The sequence below is a fragment of the Xyrauchen texanus genome, chromosome 16 (assembly GCF_025860055.1).
Source record: "Xyrauchen texanus isolate HMW12.3.18 chromosome 16, RBS_HiC_50CHRs, whole genome shotgun sequence".
NCBI classification, from domain to species: Eukaryota; Metazoa; Chordata; class Actinopteri; order Cypriniformes; family Catostomidae; genus Xyrauchen; species Xyrauchen texanus.
Genome location: NC_068291.1, coordinates 25663685 through 25683090, shown reverse-complemented (window position 1 = coordinate 25683090; position 19406 = coordinate 25663685). Strand labels below are relative to the sequence as shown.

Sequence of the window (19406 nt, the reverse complement as noted above, 5' to 3'; positions counted from 1 at the left end):
TATTTTATGTGCTTTGCAAAGTTTTATTCAAGTTTAAACAGCATTTGTTTCCTTATCTTTTATTTAAACTTTTGACTTGACCTTGAGTCTTGTCTAGCAGGGAAACAGGATGTAATTTTATTGTTGCTTTATGCAGAAGTATCTTATTGGATTTTTGCTGCATTATTTTAGTTTTCTAAAAGAGAAAGAAAGATGACATGAAAACTACATATGAGTCAGTGCATTTATTGATAATACATTCAATTACTTTGGTCTCACTTGGACTAAATAATGAACATTAAACATTACTTAAAACCCTTTGGTAGACTCTTTTAATGAGTGCATTTGCTTATGTAAAATGCTGATATCAAAGAGAAAGAAACTCATTTGGCCGGGTATATTTTAAACAGTCAGTCTCTCAGTAGAATTTGGTAGGTCAATGATCCCAGAGGAAATCTTGATCCAGCACAGTTTGGAACAAATTCTGCTGAAATCCGTTCCAACCCCCAAGCCATCTGGCAATCTGATAGGAATCAGCATTAGAGGAAACACATACTGCTAATGTCAGTGCACCTTACATACAGTAGATATTTTATACAAAGGTCAGAAACTTGAGATTGATTTGAAATCTATTCCAAAGTGTCTTAAGAGAACAAAGAGACCAGGAAAACTCAATGAGTGTCTCATGTTATTAAAGACTGGCCCATTGACAAAAAGGATCAACCAAAATGCTTTGTTTTTAAAGATACAGCCCATCTCTCAGTGTGACCAGGTGCTGACACACTTACAGTAACTTATACATTTACTAAACAGTCTACATTTATTTGATATACAAAGTAGTATTAGTATTAATTGAAAATTCTTTCATTATTTACTCACCCCCATGCTATCTAAGATGTGTATGACTTTCTTTCTTAGGCAGAACACATACATCTAAACTATAAATCTTGACATTTACATTCTCCTTGGCGATCATGATTTGAAGCCCAATTACAACTTCCTATGGCACCATCTAGCGCTCTGAGCATGCGTCAAGCACTAGACAGTGTATTCGAGCCTGAAATCCTGATCATGCCAAGAGACTGCAATGGCAAGGTGTACACTAAAAAAGGAGTTACATATTGGTCTGTTCTCACCCAAAACCAATTAGATTGCTTCAGAAGTCATTGATTAAACAATTGGAAGTATATGGATTACTTTTGTGCTACCTTTATGTGCTTTCTAGAGCTTCAAATTTCTGGTCACTATTCACTTGCATTGTGACCAGAGCTGAACTATTTTAAAAATCTTCATTTGTGTTCTGCAGAAGAAAATCATACAGATCTGCGACACTTTCACTCATTTGAATAAATCCTGGCTTACTGTGAAGAGTGAATTTCTATGGCATTGGTAACTGAAAACTATAGGGTTTGTATGATGCTTCATCCATGTTCCTACGCGTCACTGTAATCCAAGATGACATTCAAAAAGCTACTGAGAGCACCTTTAAGGACATTAAGATATTTTACTTAAACAAAGAAAATAATATTGATTAAAAATGAGCAGTAGAACATGAGAAGTGTTTTGAAACAGAAGTTCTGGGATTCTTGTTCTTTTGTTTGGTGGATTAAATTTGATTCACTCTTCAGGCACTTCACAATACACATAAATATTGATGCTGAACACCAGCAGAATTTGTTCTGAATATGCAACATCAATGTATAAAATTAAGTCTCTTGAGAGCAAAAGAGCATCCATTAGTAACTTCATTTGCAATGTACACAAAGATTAGTAAAAGCACTTATGTTGTTGTTCCATGAAATAAGGCCTTGCATAATATGTATGAACCCATAACAGTAAAAGCTACGACACTAGAATAACCCTGATCCAATGGCTGGGCTTTAGTCCAGTTAAAAGCTACCCTGTTTATTCATTATACAAATTAATAATGAAATTATTGTGTTCGCAGGTGACCTATAAAATAATGCACTCAACCAATTAATAACATATTTCTGCTTTTGGGACAGATGTTAACATGTTACCTTCTGTTTTGCTTGTTTTTTTTTTTTATGTGCACTTTAAGTGAATGTACAACTTAAAGGGATATTTCACCCAAAAATGAAAATTCTCACATGTACTCATCCTCATGCAATCACAGATCTGTATGACTTTCTTCTGCTGTACACAAATTAATATTTTTAGAAGAATATCTCAGCTCTGTAGGCCCATACAATGCAAGTGAATGGGGGGGGCAGATCTCCATCACTGCAAAGCTGCCATTACTACAGATAACTTTAGCCAGTTAAAGGTAGAATGTCCTCAATGCTCCTCCTGTGAGTAAATTAAGATTGTATCAAACAATTTTAGGCTGTGGATCATCATTGTGAATATCTGTTTCAAAGCTTCTGTTGGATCTAGAACTACCATCATCCGTACTGACCCCCCATACCCAGTAATGCAATACCTGTCAATTATGCAACAGCTTAGTCAGGCACTAAGAGCTAACGATTCCCAATCCATAAAGAACTTGAGTGCTGGCAACCGTCCATTAGGCTCATCCCGTATGGAGGGCTGATGCGGTTTAAAGTGAGGCACTCTAGGTAAGCGGTACTGATATAGATCTGCAGATGCACATATACTGTATATTTTCGTGGATATGCGTGTGTGTTTATAATCTGTTTGCAAAAGATGCTACTCTCTTAATCTAGGGATTTGAAAACTATTCCAGAGGAATGACAATAGTTTGTATAAATGTGTGTGGACTGTAGGGGGCTTATATGCTTCTAATCCTTCTGATCTTTAAAAAAAAGAAGCTTTATGTCTGTAATAAACCATTAGGTTTATAGCACATGTAATGGCTTAGACGTAGAGATTAATGTAGAAAAGTACATGATTTGACTGGCAGCAAAGTTTCTATATCCTGTGAGAGTCAGATTAAACTTGCACACTGCAATGTGAATCAAACCAAGACAGTACATATGTGACTATATCTGGCAAACTTTTAATTGTCACTTTCCATTCTTTAAAAATAACCGATGCGTAACAAAATGTCAAAAAATACAAATAAATTGTGAACAGACTAGAACAGACATTTCTTAACATTAAGAATATATAAAGTTACAGTTATGCATGTTTGCAACAGAATTAAGTTTAACAAGCATTATTTACTAGCAGCATTACCTTATGCCTCTTGCTTTCCTAAAACACAAAGTCAGCTGAACCGTTTTGGACCTCTGGTGCCAACAGTACATACTTTCATCTCTGTCCAAAAAATGCTTCACAGAAGTCAATGAGATGGCAGAAGGAAAAACATCCGTTGCGTACTCTCAGCTTATACAAATATTTCTATTGAGTCTGCTGGTTTTGGACACATCTAGTCTGGTGAGAAGACCCCATAAAAACGATAACCAACAACAACACAGAGACAGAAAAGAATGCAGAAATAAACACTAACTGGGGTCAATATGTACAGAAATAACCTTTTTTTCATAGACAAAACTAACAGTCTGACTTTTCCACACTGGCATAGAATATGGGCATGCCAAATTGTGCACTTGTGGTTATTTCCAAAAAGTTGTTTTGCTATAGGATAAACACAGGAATTAAATACAGTGCACGTATTTGCTCTTTGTTGAATTTGTCCATGTGGCTATGGGTTACTGTGTTTTTAATGTACATCTGCCGACTGTTTTTGGTGCATGGAAAGGCTGAACAGTGTCTGTACTGTCTACTTTACAGTTGATATGTATGATATGTTCTGGATTTTTCAAAAGCTAGGGGTTAGAATACTGAATTCTGTACTTATTTGGCAAATTCAGGCACAGCAAAGCCTACAGAATATTTTTGGTCAGTCATTTAACTTTCAGAAACTTTTTTGACGTTTTAGCTGAGAATTCTGGAAATTTAGTCAATATGCATTTCAGTCTGAATGTAACTAATTGCTGTAGATCTAAGTGCAGGGCTGGATGTCTGGGAATCGGCAGCAATAGGAGACGTCGATGCACCGGAGACAGACGAAACGGAATACATTTCTCAGTCTGGATCTGGTGTCTGGCCAAAATTAAGCTAACATAGCATTTCATAATGCCTGGCAGTATAAAATTATGTCCAGCGAGCAATTTTACTGAGCTACTGAACCAACCACAGGATGAGCATGAGGAAATGAGTTCAGTGCCTCCAAGTCTGGGCTACAGTCTCATACATGCAAACTCCAAGGGCATCTGATCGTTTTTTTCTTTTCTTCTGCAGATGTAGTCTAAATGCTTCAACTTCTGTTTAAATAATAAGTGCTTTCTTTTGTTTGAATAACAAAGCCAGCATTTGTCTTTCGAACCGCAACCGAAAGCTGGATTGCTTTCTTCCCTTCTCTGCCTGTTCCAAGGAAGTCCAATCATTCATGGGCCGTTTATGATCTACCTTCCAAAACTTCAATCCAGATAAACAGAGCTGAGATCCATTATAAACTGAAATGGATCAGTAAATCAGCATATAACATCCACACTACTCCAGTCTTTGAACGTTCCAGTGGTGTGATGTTAGTGTTCATAAAGATTCATTCTCCTAGTTGATGTACATAGTTGACTGGAAATGAGCCACTTCTGGATGATTCTCCCTCTATATGGCCGACCTAGAAAGGAAATGTAAATCTTTACTTGCATATAAGTGGAAAACTACAATTGGTATTTCCATTAATAAAAATAATTCCACGGATGTGCCGTCTATATACAGTGCATCCGGAAAGTTTTCACAGCGCTTCACTTTTTCCACATTTTGTTATATTACAGCCTTATTCCAAAATGGATTCAGTTCATTATTTTCCTCAAAATTCTACAAACAAAACCCCATAATGACAACATGAAAGAAGTTTGTTTGAATTCTTTGCATATTTATAAAAAAAAAAAAAGTCACATGTACATAAGTATTCACAGCCTTTGCTCAATACTTTGTTGAAGCACCTTTGGCACGAATTACAGCCTCAAGTCTTTTTGTGTATGATGCTACAAGCTTGGCACATCTATTTTTGGGAAGTTTCTCCCATTCTTCTTTGCAGGACCTCTCATACTCCATCAGGTTGGATGGGAAATCTCGGTGCACAGCCATTTTCAGATCTCTCCAGAGATGTTCAATAGGGTTCAAGTCTGGGCTCTGGCTGGGCCACTCAAGGACATTCACAGAGTTGTCCCTTAGCCACTCCTTTGTTATCTTGGCTGTGTGCTTAGGGTTGTTGTCCTGTTGGAAGATGAACCGTCACTCCAGTCTGAGGTCCAGAGCGCTCTGCAGCAGGTTTTCTTCAAGGATGTCTCTGTACATGGCTGCATTCATCTTTCCCTCGATCCTGACTAGTCTCCCAGTTCCTGCCGCTAAAAAACAATCCCACAGCATGATGCTGCCACCACCATGCTTTACTGTAGGGATGGTATTGGCCAGGTGATGAGCGGTGCCTGGTTTCCCCGATCGCTCAGTTTGGCCAGATATTTATAAATTTGCAAAGATTTCAAACAAACTTCTTTCATGTTGTCATTATGAGGTATTGTTTTTAGAATTTTGAGGAAAATATTGAATTGAATCCATTTTGGAATAAGGCTGTAACATAGCAAAATGTGGAAAAAGTGAAGTGCTGTGAATACTTTCCAGATGCACTGTAAGCAAGGTAAGCAGTGCTTACCTAACAGAAGGGTGAAAAGAAAAATGACACTAGTTTATATTAACAATTATATTTAAATATTTCATAGTGTTTTCATTCAAATTCATCATCTTTCATCTCAGTTGAGCAGCACAGACATACATTTATTCATTTTGGCACCACCCTCAGGTGTAAGCTCTTTATGTTATGCTTTCTTTGATTCAAAGCATTGTTGAAAACCCTTTCATTCAACACAGTACGTTCATTCAAATTGAATCACGCCCACTACAAATGATAAGCATGCTTACCAAAATGAGTAAGCTAATCAGAAGCTCCCTTCAGTCACGCTATCTGATAGGCTAGATTTTTGTTTTCACCGCGTTCAGTTGAAAAACCTGCGTAAACACGTTCAAGTTCACGTAACTAATGCATTATTAAGTGCTAACATGGATATAGTGTAAGCATTGGTAAGCTACTGGGATTTCGCAGTTGATTTTAAAGGAATCGAAAAAGAGAGGCTATTGAAACTTCAACAAGCAGGCGACTTTTACAATAAAGTGACGGAGATTCTCGTTCGCAAGGAGAGATGCATGGATTTTGTTTTCATGTTAAGGTAAGTTAATATATTTATTAAAAATCTGTGTTACTGATATAAGGTCATAGACACTAGGTCATTGTTTCTGGTTAGTTTGAGGCTATGAAGTGGTGATCTGGCAGTCATGTCCGTCTTGTGTTATGCTCTGTATGTTTTATAGTTCTAACGTTAGGGTGCAGTGTCTGTTTAAAAAAATATATATTAAGGGATGTAGACTGCCGTGTCTACATTACATTTGCCTTGTGCATTCAGGTTAAGATTGTTGTCTTTGGTGGTCAGATTAGTTAAAAGCCACTGTCCATTCCAGTAGTTCTAAACTGTGGGAAGAGTGATGTGTGTGGCCTATGATTGAAACATATAGCCTACTAGTAACTGGCAATCTTTTCTTTTTCTTTTAGTTGTATGTCAAATCAAGCTCTTCTGGCACTATGGTTCATTGTATGATTTAATGAACATAAACATGCTCGGCTCAATAAATTACAATCTTTATTTTGTGTGATATGAACAATATTACTCTCCTTAATTTTAAAGTCATGAAGTTCGCCACTGTAACATACTTGATTCCATTGCCCGGTGGGTTCTAAGACAAGGTTATTTACATCTATAACATTTCCGTGATATAATACTCGTCTAATGTGTTTTGGGCACAGCGTTTAATAATGTGTATTATTAACAGCATGTGCCTGAACCATTGGTATTTTATTCACAGATATTGCAAACCCTGTAAACAGGATACCAGGTAAACATCATACATACACAGACAATAATGTGTGTAGCTGCATTTACCTGCCAGCATAAAGACTGTTTAGCCCTGGTATTAAGTGGTCAGTGCTAAATACAGGTCCAAAAGTTTTTTTAATCAGATCACAAAAACCACAAAAAAAACAGTGCGTTGATTTTTTTCGTGCTGTATTTTTATGTATTTTTAGTGCTGTCAGTTGGTTTACATTTCTTATCGCGATTAATCACAGATTTTGAAAGTGTTGAAATTTTACTCAATATTTACTTCTTTTCATGTCAGAATGTACTTATTTCTTTCTTAGGAAAGAAAACAAAACAATATGCAACAATGTAATGCTTTATAAACATTTTCCAAACAAAGCCATCAACAGTATAAAGATAGAAATACACAAAAATAGCACCAATTCAAGTAACATTAAACTTTTTGCTAAGTCTAAGTGGGAGTTTGTCTAATTGAAAGAAATAATCAACCACAGGTCGATTATTCACTGCAATGGGCATTAAATCTCCTTAACTCCCATCCTCCACAATATTAATCTGTTGGTAGATTATCTGCTTCACTACAGTAATCATGAAGGTTGTCAATTTCAGCGTCAAGCGATGCTTTGAACTCCACATGAAAAGCGCTTGCAAAAAAAGGTCTCGTTCTGCATTTTCATGATAGTTAAGACTTGATGTGCTTCTGAGGTAATTAAAATGCACCTTACAGAGGCTGCAAAGTACTTGATTTATATCACATGTCTCATCTGGGCTCGTTTTGTACAACAAATAGTGTTAAGAGGTCCTTCCCCAATCATTTGATCACTGACACGACTGTTGTGTGTGTACTGTGGTGTGTTCATCAGTGTAATGACTCAGGGTGGAAACGTTGAAAAGGTTTGCCCCTTTTATGACCAGTGTATTTACTGGTTTATGCTGTATTAATGGTAAATGCATTAATCACAATTAAGAACATTTTACCTATTAAACTTGTGTTGAAGCATTAACCTTGACAGCTCAAAAGATTTATATATTTTTTAACTTTTTTGCACTTTATCATCATTCAGTAACACTGACGTAGTTAGTGATGTACACAGTCATGAAATCAGAGACCCACCCCTCGAAATACGAACACAAATGTTCACAGAAGATGCATATAAGTGACCAGGTGGTAACAGCAATGCATCTTGCTTGACCACTTGTGATCAGATCACCTGAGATGCATCTTAATAGCAGGTGTAAATAGAACCAAACAGTGTGTGCGAGTGCATGTGTACTTACCCACCAGTGTGGGTCATCAGTTGCCGTCACTATGATGACCTCATTCTTAAAGAAAGCCAACTGATCTGAACCAACTGCTCTGCAGTCCACTAAAGCTCTGACCTTCTTGGGTCTCTGTCTATAAGAAATCTGACATACACAAAAACACAAATTAATACTCTAGCCAGTTAGTAATACACAGTGGTCTCGGGAAATAAAGGAATAACAAATGACAAAAAAAAATGTTTTCGTTTTAATAATAAAAAAAAAAAGATTATATTTATGTAAAGAGATAGACATCTGAAAAGTTATATTTCTCAATAGTATAATAATTTGTTATATTGCACTAGATAAAGATCCTTGCATGGCATGTTACCATGGCGTTTTTGCGTGAGCGAGGTGGTGGGAGTAGGATTGGCGCATTGGCACTGATGTTGGCATTGGCATTAGCTGGAGGCGGAGCTGGGTTGGAAGCTCCACCCACTGGACTGCAGTACAGCTCCTCCTGACTGCCTGCACAACCTGGAGAGGAAACTGAATACTTTCCCTGACTCCCGCTGCTCGTGCGCCGATACGAGGTAGTCTTCTCTGAACTGCAGAAGCACACACAACATTTGGACAATGATATTGTTACATTGCACAGTTTTGTCCCCTTTTGCACCATGTATCATCATGTTACATGTATGAATGTACAAAACTTGCTGTATTTTATGAAGTCTAGTTTATGTTATATTGGTATGTAGCACCGTGGTCCTGTGAGACGCAATTTGTCACATTTGAGCCCCATTAACCCTTACATTGTGTTCTGGTCAAAACTGACCGATGAATTAAAAAAAAAAAAAATCTGAAAACTGTACTTTATTTCATTTTAGTTGGAATAAAATTCTATGCCTTTGTTCACACAGCATCTGAACACACAAATTTTGTTTTAGATAATTTACATAAAAGTTTATTGGTTTTATTTAACTTTGTTACACCTGTGATGTTCCCAGTCTAAAGTGACCGGCCATTGGAAATGAATGGATTAGACTACAAAATACAGAAATACCCTCTTTGAGAAATATTTAAAGATCTAGTTATCATATTATGATGTGTTTGGGCTCGTTTGAATCGGAATAGTCAGCTGTAAGTTACGTTATGTCAGTGTCTATGTTATACATATGTTTCAGGAAGTAATAAGGAAAAACGTGACAAAGACACTCCTGTTTATTATATTTATGTGTGTCAGTGGAAATTTCATACACGTACTCACTGCAGTTTGGCCTCTGAAACAACTTTCCTCTTTGCATTTTACTAATTGAGATCTTTCCAACGATATATAACACATGTTTATCTTATCTTTTTTTATGTTTTTAACAACTCTGAATAAAATTGTTGTGATAAATTAGCAAATGATGAGAACGAAACTAATTTGAGTTATAATAACAGTTCTACTTTGTCAGCAATTTAAAAAGCATTATTTTGGTAGGATCAGCTATATGCATTGTAAAGTCGAGATTCTAAGTATTAAAATCACACCTATTTTGTTTAGATCAAGCAAGTGGTTATTAATTACACAATTATTATTATTTTTTATATTTCTGCAAGAAGTGCCCCCCACTAGCCCAGTATAAGCTAATTTCAAGGAATTCTTCTATCAATAATTAATATAGATTTAAAAAAATCAAAATGCTATAAAAAAGAATTACAAAACCTGCATTAATTACAAAATAAAAAAGGAATTTGTGGCCCAGTCAATTTTGACCAGAAAAAAAAATCACAAACTAACACAACACAAGGGTTAGAACATTTATAATCGCTATAAATCACAATAAAAATCAAGACTTTAACTTATGTTATGCAAACTGTCTAAAGCTTCATTTGTATATATACATTAGAATCTAGGCTAATGGATATATTATAAATTATAACCTGATAATTTATAACACAATTTTATTGTTCTTTTCTCCAGTAACCACTAGATATCCATATAGTAAGTAAAAATACTCATATCATTTCTGATACATTTCCAAATTCTTACTGAATTTGGCTGCATAGTATTAAGTTATTAAAACTATGCTTCATAGTTACTAAAACGGCACAGATTTTGGGATGAAAAATCTTTCAAGGACGCAAACAAGTGAAGACACTATTTGCACTCCATTGTAAATAGTAACATACTATTTGCTTTTGGATGTATTCAATGTTGTATTAATATTGCACCAAGCATCCCACATGCTATTTGTACTTCAGTGCCTATTTGCACCCTGATGTAAATTGCAATATGCTTTTTTTTTTTAAAGGCCATATTTTCCATGAACTAATAGGTCTCTATCTACTATTTAACCCTTATGCCTTGTTCATTATTGAATCACATTACAGTTGTTCCTGGACAAAAGTGACCGGAAACATTAAGAGTGTCATTTTTTAAATTGCTATGAAAGAAATGTAACAACTCAAACTTCAATTATGTAAAAGGACAGTTGTGCATTTTGAATGGGGTTTAGGGTATTTAGACCTTGTTATTTTTCTTTATTTAATCATTTAATTACCTATGTGACCTGGGCATTTAAAATGTACCTTTTTATGAATATTTTATAAAATACTGAACCAATAATCATAAATCATATACCATTTGAAAGCTTAAAATTTCAAGAATCAAACTGTGGTGTCCATTTTTACAAATATAAAAATATATGAAAACCAGAGGAAATTCCACGTATAAACACTAGGTGGCTGCAGAGAGCTGTTTATTCATCCATGGTTTAAGAGAAAACGATTTCAAGATTTTGTCAAGTTTTGCATTTAGATATATATTTAAATATTCTCAAAGACTACATTGGTCAAAAGTTTGGTTTGGTGTGTTTGAGGTTATTTTGTCAGTTTTTGCAATAATGCCACATTATTATTATTACAGTCAACTCTGAACATGGTTTTACAAAGAGCGTAAACTTTCCCTTTGATATGTATATGTCTTTGATTTATCTGTGTGTGTGTGTGTGTGTGTGTGTGTGTGGACTGCTTCCAAAAATTACCTGAAATAAACAATAACCTTATTTATCCCTGGTTTTAGCAAGACGTGTGTGTGTGTGTGTGTGTGTGTGTGTGCGTGTGCTCGTGAGTGTTCAGCATTGTAGTTATGTTATAGTCTCACCAATAAATTTTGGGGTGTGTGTGTTCTGCATTATGGCTGATTGTTGTTTTTATTTTTTTTGCACTAATTTCAAAATAATTGTTTTGTTTTATAGTCTGACCAGTTATGTGAGTGTGAGTGTGAGTGTGTGAGTGTGTGTGTGTGTGTGTGTGTGTGTGTGTGTGTTGGACTCTTGATGTTTGGTAGTCTCACCCCTTCATGTCGGTTTGTGTTTTTCTGCATTGTGGCTTTGTGCTTTTTTAGATTTTATATAATTATGAAAAAAATTTAAACTTTCAGTGTTTCTCATTCATGTCCTATGGTGGTCACTTTTGAAAGGGAACAGTATAAGTGTGACCTTTTTTTTTCTACCACTTTGAATTATCAAATCAACTTTTTTTTGTGTGTAGATATGAAATGGATGAAAGTCACCACCTCGTGTCTCGTACCTGTCAGATAAAAGAAACCAGTTTTATTGAAGAAACAAAATCAATTTCACCAAACAGTGCATAAGGGTTAAGCTGAATTTGTCATATAATCTGGCTCCAACAGACTACTGCGCAAATAGCTGCAATGCACCTGTATTATTTGGACCTGGTGCAAAAAAGAAAAAACCTCAAAGTAAAATAATATGTAAACTTCTAGAAGCATTGTAATATAGATGTAGTATATTACCACAGTTATGGTGATTTTAATTAGATTTTCTAACCTAACAGGCCCTCTCTGACTCTGAGGAGAGGAGGAGTGATTTTTGCCCTCCGTCCCCAATGAAGAATGCCCCTCCCAGGAAATCGTATGTCTCTGTCCTTTCGCTGTTGCAGTACTGTGAGAGCGGGCAGGTGCCTGTCCCAAAGACTCCATCGCAGGGGAGGTCCTCTGAAAGCATCCAGATGGGTGGGAACGCTGGCGGTAGGGTGTGTGAGTCTCTGGAATAGAAACCGAGATCTGAGGATCTGAACGACCTGTGGGGACACAAATTATCTTTGACCTTGCTGCCGTTTGTCTGCAATAAATCTGCAGGGTTTGTACATCATTTACATAGACAGGGAAGCCTGAAAGTAGTCAAAATGTCAGATCACTGATTCGTTGTGCTCATCCAGAGATTTATGTTTGGTTTTCAATTGCTACTTCGAAGATTGCCTGGTTTCATAACTTTTCTGATTTGCTTCATAGATTAAAGACATGTAACCAAACAAACTTGCACCTAAACAAATATCTCACCTCTCTGTATTGCTTTAGCTGGCAAGGGAGGAGGCATGGAGACACCAGAGGGGGCGCTGTTGTTGGGTGGATTACGATACAGGAAGTCAATATTCTCATAGGTCCTAGCTGGACTGCTTTTAACTAAATTCCAAGCAGACGAGAAGTTCCCATTACTGCCTGTATGGGGCAGCGGAGACCGTGAACCCTTTGGATGCGGACTCACCTAAAAAAATAGGTGACTAACACATTAGTTTCATTTCTGAAATTTGCTGAAGACTCAAAACTGAAAACAATGACAGTTTGCACATTAGAAATCACTTTTACTTTCATGAACCTTTATCCATAAACTATATAACCTTTTGGAAAAATAATCATATACATCTACATCATAAACTTTTCAAAAACAGTTTTATTGGTTTACATGCACAGACATATGTTACATACCCTTTCATCCAGATCATCTTCACTATCATACATCTCTTGTGGAATCTCCCACGTGTATTCAACATGGATCTGAGAGTTAAAATTCCCACTGTGGGCCAACTCCAACTAAACACACACAAACACACAAAATGTACAAGCATTACTCAGTTTTGACCAAACTGTTTTCAAACTAGTGTTCTATTAGTGAGAGCAGCAAAAGAGTACCGACGCATGGAGATCATTTCATAGTCAAGTCCAGCTCTAATTATTTTATGTGGTTTTAGGACTGCAATGAGTCTAATGTCAGCCACATAGTGTGCCCATGATCCCTGACCTTGGTCGTTAATATAGCAGCATTTGTGATGTTAATGATAGCTAATAATTTTGCTTTATGTGATAATGATTCTATTATATAGAAAGGTGAAGGGAAGTTCCACATGAAACAGTGTCATTCGAGACTGCAGGATATTAAACAGGAACAATTTTATTAAGTCAACATCAAGATAATATCTGCACAAACACATACTCACATAAACACACACTGTGTGCTGTGCTTAACTGTGGCGGCTGTAATACTCACCAGCTCTATACACTGTGTGTGCTGCAGTCTCTTGGCAATGTCGAGTGCAGTCTCACCAGTTGAGTTCACTATAGGACAGTCAGAACAATGGATCAGGTCAAAAACAGGACACTTAGAACTAATAAATGGACACATGAAGTCGAGATCCTTCCTAAATCACTGTGGATGGGCCAGGTTAGCTTAAACTGAGGGTGTAAACACTATTAAGGCATTTCAAAATTTAGCTCATTTATCATATATGCAGTGTTATGAAGTTCCTCTGTCATTAGTGTGATACCTGTGTGTAGGACAGCCTTTGCTTTGAGCAGCAGTTTCAGGCACTCAGATTTGCTGTATAGTGCACAGTAATGCAAAGCCGTATTTCCTTCTGCAGTCTTCTTTTCCAGGCAGCCACTGAGAGCACACACACACACACACACACACACACACACATACACACACGTCAGCTGATATCACAAAGTCTGTGTTTTGTGGTCCCATAACCCAAATGCTGCCTCTATTGGACTTGTTTATTAAATAATATTGTGTCTTAGTTGTGATAATAATTTCTGGTGTTATGGAAGTTGCAATCTTTGATATTTACTACTTAGAGTCACTGTGACTTAAGTTACAGGCGTTAGTCAAGGTTATCGCAAAAAAGGGGATTGAGTCAGATAAGTGTTTATAACTTTGGTCATTTTGTAAGCTGTTGTATAAACAGGATAATACAAGAAATATGGCCCTAAACACTAACTGTGTGAATGTTGACTAACACATCTGAGCATCTATCTCACCAGTTTTGAGCAAGAAAGTCCACCAGAGCCAGAGACGTCTTCTCTGCCAGTCGCACCGCTAAGTGAAGAGCGGTCTCCCTCAGGTCCTGTGAGAGACAGAGTGAGAATGAGATGAAGCTACTGGCTGCGGACAACCTGCTACTTCCTCGAGAGAAAAAAAAGTGCTGTTCTTGATCGCGCAAATAAATCATGTGTCTGCTTATACAGTTCAAACTGCTCAAGAAAATGTTATTCAAACACATGAAGTCTCATATGACAGACATACATTTTTGAAAGCTTAAAATCTTTAAAGCATCTCAAAACATGTTTAACCGTACATTTCAACGGGCGCATTGTGAGCGAAGGTGAGAAAGCGTTTTTGATGCATTCCTATGAAAGGATTGTGGAATTGACAGCGGTGCAGAACAAGCAGTTCCCTAGTGTTGTGAGAGGCAATGAGCGGATTTCTTCCACGCCAATGGAATCGCAGCTTAAGTGTAAACTGACATAATATATCTAAGCTCAGAGATGTAAATGTATTTATTTAAAAAATATTCGTAAACTGTGTGTCTTTCGTGGTTGCTATTTTCAGTTAAAAATTATGTATGACATGTATGTGAAATGTATATAAAATGTTGGGTTTTTATAAAATGCACTCTGCCTGCATTAAGAGATTTAAAGCAGATACACACATACTTGTCTGATAAGCTTCTGAGTTCCTTGTACCACTTCGCAGTTTCTTTCCACCATAAAAGCAGATCCTTGTCCATTGGTTGGTATGACTCCATCAAGAACCGAATATCAACAGAGTACAATTCAATACAAATCTAAATTTTACAAGTAATGCTTGCAAGTATGGCACAGACACCATTATATTTTCTCTCAAGCAACACCTCGACAACACCCTTTCACAGTGCCCCCATGTGGACTCAATTGTAACTGAGATTTGGTGACAGATTCAGAGGGTAAGTACAGGATAACTCAGCACTGCCCACAGCAGGCAAATGCGCAAAGGAAATACTATTTTTGATATTCGATTTGTGTTTTTAATAGTCGACTAGCTGGTGCAGAGCGAGTACTTGATTAGTCGTGTACATCCTTACTAGCAACACGGGCGACATCGACTGTTGGCAATGCAATGTCCAGCGATGTGACAAAGGTAAGAAAAGTTTAACTTTATACAAATGAGCAGATATGCAATGCGGTGACTAGCGATACGAGTGAAGACACTGGAGCACACGAGGAACGAGAGACCTGGTGATCTCCAGTGATAAAATTGCTATATGTGTGAACGGGACATTAGGGGATGTGGCTGTGGTTTCTCCCATGAAAAATTTGTGTGTCTGTGTCTTACCTGTCCTTCAGGTGTGGCAGCTGGTTTTGAGAGGTCCTCTCCTTCTGCATAGAGCTGCAGCAATGACGTGAGGTCTCTGCTCCTCACAGTGTCATACACACGATATGGTTCAGTGTGTTCTTTCGGGAGAACATATCGATGTTCAGCATACTTCGCAACAATGTACTCCTTCCTGGCAATCCTGAGAAAGACACACATGAACACCTTCAGCATGTAGCTTTACAGAGAAGGTTGAGTGTATTTTTTTACATATTAATAATACATGAAATTTTATGTGTAAACTGTGTAGCAGGACTTACATGTCACTTTTTGGGAGGGGCTTGATCGAATCATTCGGCTGGTTGACCTCCATGATGTCATTAAACTTGGAATTTCCAATGCTCACTGCAAGCTGTGAATCAAAATGAAAACAAAATGAATAAACGCTCATGCTAAAAGGTGTAGATTTCCAATAAGCATGGGCCATTGTTTGGTCACAGACATTTGGTACACTGCAGTCATACAGTCAACAGTGTTTTTGATCTGTTGTCTGACAACACTAGCTACTAAGTAACACTCAGGAATTAACCTACACTCCGTAAAATGTCTACTTTACTTTCAGAGGTAAAAAGTTCATATAAACATACAAATGAGGCTGAAAACGAGTCAATTGTGACAAATTGCTGAGTCACTCCCAGGGTATTAATGCCATTTTTTATCAAAAACACTGTAAAAAGTTCAGTTAGAAGGTAAATATTGGAACTACACTGCCTGGCCAAAAGAAAAGTCGCCATTTAGATTTAAATAAGCAGATACTTAAGTGCCTATGATTGGATCACTATTGCAGTGATTAATAGTGTTACGTGTGTTAGAGTTAGCTTCTCATTTCTTAAATAACCATGTCGGAAGACATATCTCATGGTCGTGGAAAAGATGTCACTGTGTTTCAGAAGGGGCAAATTATTGGCCTGCATCAAGAAACGAAAACAACTAAGGAGACTGAAATCACTGGAATTGGGTTAAGAACTGTCCAACGCATAATTATTTAATCCCTTATTTCCCCAGGTTACCTTATGCGACTCTACCCTCCCTAGCAACCAGGTCAATTTGGTTGCTTAGGAGACCTGGCTTGAGTCACTCAACACACCCTGGATTCGAGCTCACGACTCCAGGGGTGGTAGTCAGTGTCAAAATTCTTTGAGCTACCCAGATGAGCTATCCAACCTGGAGTTGTAAGTTCGAATCCAAGGCGTGCTGAGTGACTCCAGTCAGGCTTCCTAAGCAACCAATTGGCCCGGTTGCGGCCCGTTTAATGTGTATACATGCTAAACGAAGCAGAGCTCCAATCGCATTATCTAAGGGTGGGTAGAGTCACATCGGGTTAACCTCCTCATGGTCGCCATAATGTGGTTCTCTCTCTCTCGGTGCGGCACGTGGTGAGTTGTGCGTGGATGCTGCGGATAATAGTGAAGCCTCCACATGTGCTAGGTCTCCGCGGTAACAGGCTGAACAAGCCACTTGAAAAGATGCGTAGATTGACCGTCTCAGACGTGGAGGCAACTGAGAATCGTCCTCTGCCACCCAGATTGAGGCAAATTACTATGCCACCATGAGACCCTAGAGCTCCAAATTGGGGAGAAAATAAATTACAAAATAAAAAATAAAAATAAATAAAAAACTTCAGCTTCGAGGAAGAAATGTGTTGCCACAAGAAAGACACTTTTTAGTGAGGCTAATCGGAAAAAACAACTTCAATTTCCTAGGGAGCATAGAGATTGGACTGTGGAGCACTGAAAAAAGGCCAAGTGGTCTGATGAGTCCAGATTTACCCTATTCCAAAGTGATGGATGCATCAGGGTAAGAAGGGAAGCGCATGAAGCAATGCACCCGTCATGCATAGTGCCCAATGTACAAGCCTCTGGAGGCAGGATCTGGGGTTGCTTTGATTGGTCAAGTCTAGGCTCAGCAATGTTATGCGGTCAGCTAACTACCTGAATTTACTGAATGACCAGGTTATCCCATCAATGGATTGTTTCTTCCCTGATGGCACTGGCATATTCCAGGTTGACAAATCCAAGATGGTTGGAAAGAGTGATTCAGGGAGTGTGAGGAATCATTTTCACACATGTATTGGCCACCACAGTGTCCTGTCCTTAACCCCATTGCTGGAGAAAACTTTATGGAGTGGTTCGACTCTCCCGTCATCAATAAAAGATCTCGGCCACAAATTAATGCAACTCTGGACAGAAATAAATGTTGTGATGTTACATAAGCTTTTCGAAACAATGCCATGACGAATACACTCCGTAATAAAAGCTAAAGGCGATCAAATGAAATGGCGTATGCTACTTTTTTGGGGCCAGGCAGTGTATATTACTTCAGCTAAGTAACATCAATAGACTTGAAAGTTAAATAAACAACACCTGCCAGTTTATATGAATGATTTTCAAAGAGAGAGGAAAAGAGAGAGTGGGAGAGTTGAAGGGAGATAGACTTAATAGTTTATATGTGCATGTAATGTATGTGTGTATACCAGGAGCTCAGAGGTGCTAAGCACGTCGAGAGTGAGAGACTGAATTCGTGAGTGATGTACTCCAAGCTCGCGGTGGATTCCTGAACACTCGATACAGGTGAGGATGCCCAGATTAGTAGAGAGCCAAGTGGGGTCTAAAGAGTAGAGATCAAGACAAATTTAGACATTTATATACACACCTCATTTAGATATTTCTGTCAGTGTTTAGCTACGGTATCAACACCTTCCGTGGACCATAGAAGTTTGTTTTTATTCCAAACAATGATGTAGGAACTCCATGCCACAGACATCCTTAAATATTTTTAAGTTATCTTGGCCAATGTCTTGAAAATGAACCTTGTATGCAAATTTCAAATACAAATGATCGACAAATAAAGATAAATACTGCCAAAATAAAATAATGCTTCTCTCTTTGGCGTCTTGATTTATAATAATGTAACACTTAGCATTTTAGCATTACAGTAATCTAATTTAATTACAGCATTATAAAGGTATTGGTAACTCTGCAACAGTATTTATTATATATTTGAATCCATCAGTATATGCAACTGAGACCTGGAGCTCCACAGTCGCAGCAAGCCTCATTGCCGGGCAGATTTCTCAGGCCAGAGATGACAGCTCGGATGAGCTCCTGCAGACCACTATCCTGAAACTGCAGTGGATCTCCACCAAGAGCTGTGTTCAAGGCCTCCTCCTTACTGTTCTGCAGCACAGACACCCATCTACAGCAAGAAGGGGGGAACAGATATACAGGTTAAAATAAACAGGAGTGAGTAAAGTTCAACAATAGGGTTCCTGAGGTAAAACTCCAATGGGATTGTAGTCCACCGTTTCATAAACAAACATTAAGTACAGTCTTTTTCAGTAAATTTTCATACACTTTTTTTGCTTGGAGCTGGCTGGTTTGGTTTATGGCTTAGAGCTCTTTAATTATTATTATTTTTAAATCCCAACATAAAAAATAAACAAAATTAATGGGATAAATGTTTCAGAGGCAGCTAAAAAGTGGCCAATCACTTTAGCGCTCTATTGTGACAGTTTAGACACATTTGGCATCATTAAATAATGTCATTGTCTTCTTTATCTTTCCCTCTTTTAACTCTTTCTTCCTCTCTCAATCAGAGGAGCAGGTTTTAACCAGCTTTCTCCAACATGTCTGTGCATGCTGCTTTGTGGTGTTGATAGAGATTTCTCTGTATATGGGTAAATACAGATTCAAGCACTTACATCATGCATTCCTGCTCATCCTCAGCCTGAAAATGGTATGTGCGACTGTCTGTAGGAAAGAAAGAGAGAGAGAGAAGTTTAACACAC

The 19406-nt window shown here is 37.6% G+C and overlaps 1 protein-coding gene across 5 annotated transcripts in view; it reads right to left on the bottom strand.

The window, feature by feature from the left end:
• Window positions 1-2930: 2930 nt before the first annotated feature.
• Window positions 2931-19406, bottom strand: part of LOC127656718 (arf-GAP with SH3 domain, ANK repeat and PH domain-containing protein 1-like) — a 66280-nt gene continuing 49804 nt past the window's right edge. For 3 of the 5 annotated variants that reach the window (XM_052145189.1, XM_052145192.1, XM_052145193.1), the window contains exons 13-26: window positions 19320-19368; window positions 18648-18814; window positions 18093-18226; window positions 15880-15971; window positions 15581-15761; window positions 14248-14333; window positions 13752-13867; window positions 13475-13542; window positions 12916-13020; window positions 12490-12694; window positions 11978-12230; window positions 8533-8749; window positions 8178-8306; window positions 2932-4585 (exon numbers count right to left, since the gene is read on the bottom strand). In XM_052145189.1, coding sequence (XP_052001149.1) covers window positions 4511-4585; window positions 8178-8306; window positions 8533-8749; window positions 11978-12230; window positions 12490-12694; window positions 12916-13020; window positions 13475-13542; window positions 13752-13867; window positions 14248-14333; window positions 15581-15761; window positions 15880-15971; window positions 18093-18226; window positions 18648-18814; window positions 19320-19368 — 1877 coding nt within the window. In that variant the 3' untranslated portion in view covers window positions 2932-4510. Of the gene's footprint in view, window positions 4586-8177; window positions 8307-8532; window positions 8750-11977; window positions 12231-12489; window positions 12695-12915; window positions 13021-13474; window positions 13543-13751; window positions 13868-14247; window positions 14334-15580; window positions 15762-15879; window positions 15972-18092; window positions 18227-18647; window positions 18815-19319; window positions 19369-19406 lie in introns of all 5 variants that reach the window. The other 2 variants (XM_052145191.1, XM_052145190.1) reach the window with 2 other exon arrangements.